Source organism: Nicotiana tabacum, chromosome 15, assembly GCF_000715075.1.
Source record: "Nicotiana tabacum cultivar K326 chromosome 15, ASM71507v2, whole genome shotgun sequence".
NCBI lineage: Eukaryota > Viridiplantae > Streptophyta > Magnoliopsida > Solanales > Solanaceae > Nicotiana > Nicotiana tabacum.
Genome location: NC_134094.1, coordinates 105384860 through 105388117, shown reverse-complemented (window position 1 = coordinate 105388117; position 3258 = coordinate 105384860). Strand labels below are relative to the sequence as shown.

General features: G+C 39.7%; 1 protein-coding gene across 1 annotated transcript; it reads right to left on the bottom strand.

The window, feature by feature from the left end:
• Positions 1–2054: 2054 nt before the first annotated feature.
• LOC107775578 (uncharacterized) lies at positions 2055–2543 on the bottom strand. The gene has a single exon (XM_016595327.2). It carries the CDS (start codon positions 2541–2543, stop codon positions 2055–2057), a length of 489 nt encoding a protein of 162 aa, XP_016450813.2.
• Between the last annotated feature and the right edge of the window lie 715 nt (positions 2544–3258).

The following is a 3258-nucleotide window of genomic DNA, read 5'->3' as shown; positions in this document are numbered from 1 at the left end:
AAGAGAGGAATAGTCCACACATTCAAGTACAATTTTGAACATAAATTAAGGACATCACACAATTGAACAACATTCTCTCACTCTCACAAAGTAATTTGTGTGCATCCCGTGGTCGTACCATAAACTTACCTGTATTGTACATCTTTACTAATCTAAGCTAGCCAAATCTTGGATCAATTAGGACTTTAAGGTTGTAATATAGGCTAGGGGGAGGGTAGGATACATTTAGGAATAGTGACTAACCCTCCTAAGAACTTTAGTACACTACACTCAAGAATCAAGCGCTTTTTCTTCTTAACCAATTCACTTGCCACAAACCATACAAAACATAGCTCTTTCTTCAATTAAGCAATTGTACACCCCCACGAGAACGAATTAGTAAGATTAGGAGGTGTGTGATTTTCTTCTTTTTGATTATCCACATTATTTGTCTATTTTGTCTTGCAATTTTCTTTTTTTTCTACACACACCCCATAGATTAAGGATCATCGGCAAGTTGTATTTTTCACAACATTAGTGCACCTTATAGGCCCTTCCATCGTTCCACTTGAAAGCCACTTCCCAAATCTCACACCTTACTTCTCTTAGTCCCTAAGTGCCTTCGGAGGTAAAGGTTCAACAAGCTCAAATTAAGAACAATATAGGACTACGACTTGTAGTGTGGGTGCCAAAGAAAAGGTCTATAGACTCGAGGGGCTAGCAACGGGAAAATTTTATTTATAAGTGACAAGCACATCTATGATCAAGCAAGAAACTCCAACGTCATCTCCTATACTAGCACAACTTAATGGTTTCACTTTGATTAACACACGGGGCAAGTGCTAGACTCGATAGGATAGCATAGAATATCACGAATCCTTACACACACATTGCACATGACTCAATCAATATGGTTCTGTTCAACTCTCTCAAGTCAAGCAAGCATGTATAGTTGAAAAATATTTAAGCAATAATGCACTAGGTGACATACAAGTCGAACAACTAAGAAAAAGGCGTCACAGAATAGACTATTTATTTCACTCAGGCATCACATTTCAAATCAAATATAATAGGAAGACAGAGCGCATGCCATAGCCTAATGTGCCAACACCAAACATGTCAACAGGTAACTTAGAGCAACTCAGATTTCTTCTTATCCTACTCTTAAAAAAATAAAAAACAAAATACTCGGTTCAAGCTACACCCTTGGAGAACCGGTGTCTAAAGAAAAACCAAGGGATACTACCTAACTATCCTAAAAAAAACCAAAGAAAATCTTTTTGGTATTTTTAATGGGACCTTAATCCCTCAAGAAAACTGTCCAAAAGATCCATCGTCGGGAAAATTCCTAGCTTTTTCTGATTTTTCTTTAGTCTACTACTATACTAGACTACTTCTATCTATGGGTTATATTTTTAAAAAAATGAGAAATATTTTTCATTCAATTACACTCAAAAAGTAATTTTCTCAACCCACACTTATGAAATGCATGGTCCTCGATGCATGATCACATAAAAAAATATTTAAAAAGGGATGAAAAATACTCCCTGAGACCCTCTAGGGCCTAGCTAGCACATGATGCTCAATGTTAAGGGTTGGGATGACCACACACTTAAGCTCAAACATGCTCCTCAGCTTCTACTTCGGGTACTCAAACTTCCCCTAATCTACAAAGCAAAAAGAAACAAAACATAACACTAAAAAATAAAATACATGCTAGGTTGCCTCCCAACAAAAGTCTTATTTATAGTCGTGGCACAAGTCTTATACTCTGCTCAGGCTGGGTGCTTTCGCTTCCAACTCTTTCCATCGAATTTTGCCTTTTTGCGCACTCTAGGAGGATCTCCTCTTTCCTCTCAGACCCTTTTCTCTTTTACCTTTACACATTTCGCTCGCAACACCACTTCTTCTAACTCGATTTTCTTTTCCATGCTACTAGGCTCCACATAACGACATTTCTCTATCAACTTTGATTCTACCACATAGATCATGCACAAATCCTCATAATGCTTAGGAAGTTTAAGCGCCTTGTACACATTAAATGTGATTTAGATCTTCATCATGCACTCTCATCTTTAGCTTGCCCTCCTCACATCAATAAGTGCCCCTCCAGTGGCCAAGAATGGCCACCCCAAAATAATTGGAACCTCCTCATCAGCCATGTAGTCAAGAATAATAAAATATGCGTTAAAGATGAACTTCCCTACTCGCACTAGCACATCTTCAATAATTCCTTCAAGCACTGGTAATGATCGACCTGCTAGCGGTAGAGTTATAGTAGTAGGCCTAGGGGCTCCAAGATTCAGCTTCTTCAACAGTGATAGTGGCAGCAAATTAATGCTCGCTCCCAGATCGCACAAGGCTCTACCAACCTCGTCCTTTCCAATCGCCAAGGGAATTGTAAAACAACCTGGATCCTTCAACTTAGGTGGGAGCTTACTCTGTACTCTAGAACTGTACTCCTCAGTAAGTGCAACCATTTCAAACTCTCTCAACCTTCTTTTGTTGGCCACAATGTCTCTTAAGTACTTGGCATATTTAGGAACTTCTTGCAGCACCTCCATCAAGGGTAGATTTACACGTACCCGACTCAAGATATCTAAGAATGTTTTGTACTTGGACTCATCTTTCTACTTTTGCAACCTTTGAGGAAAAGGAGGTGGTGGCCTTTCCTCTATCTCTTGCATGTGTTCACCATCCTTCTTTTCGGCTTCTTTTACTGGCTTAGGCACCAACTCTCTTTCAGATACATGCTTTGGGGAAGGAGGCTCCTCCAATTCTCTCCCACTTCTTAGGTTAATTGCTTGTACGTGTTCTATGGGATTCTTTTCAGAATTATTAGGGAGTGCTCCAGTAGGTCGGGTAATTTTTTGTGCAGCTAAGTGCCCAATCAGTCCTCAACTGCTAGTTGTATGTTCAAAGTTGCTGGTTGTCAATTAAAAGCTTTATAATATATCATTGGTGCTTTCTTCTACCTGTTGTGGTGGCCTTTGGGGCAGATTGTAGTTCCCTTGAGGCGTGTACTGATTTTGAGAGGCCTAGTTTCTACCCCATGATAAATTCGGGTGATCCCTCCAGTTGGGATTATATGTGTTCCCGTATTGTGCATTTTGGTACATTGGACCTCTACTCTGCTGGCTCACAGTATAAATAGATTCTGGATTCACCGGGCAGTATTCACTTGTATGACCTTCTCCATAAATTTCAAAATATATGGCTATCCTCTGAACCTGCTGCATTTGATGCCCTTGACCCATTGCCATCTTTACCATTTGGTTG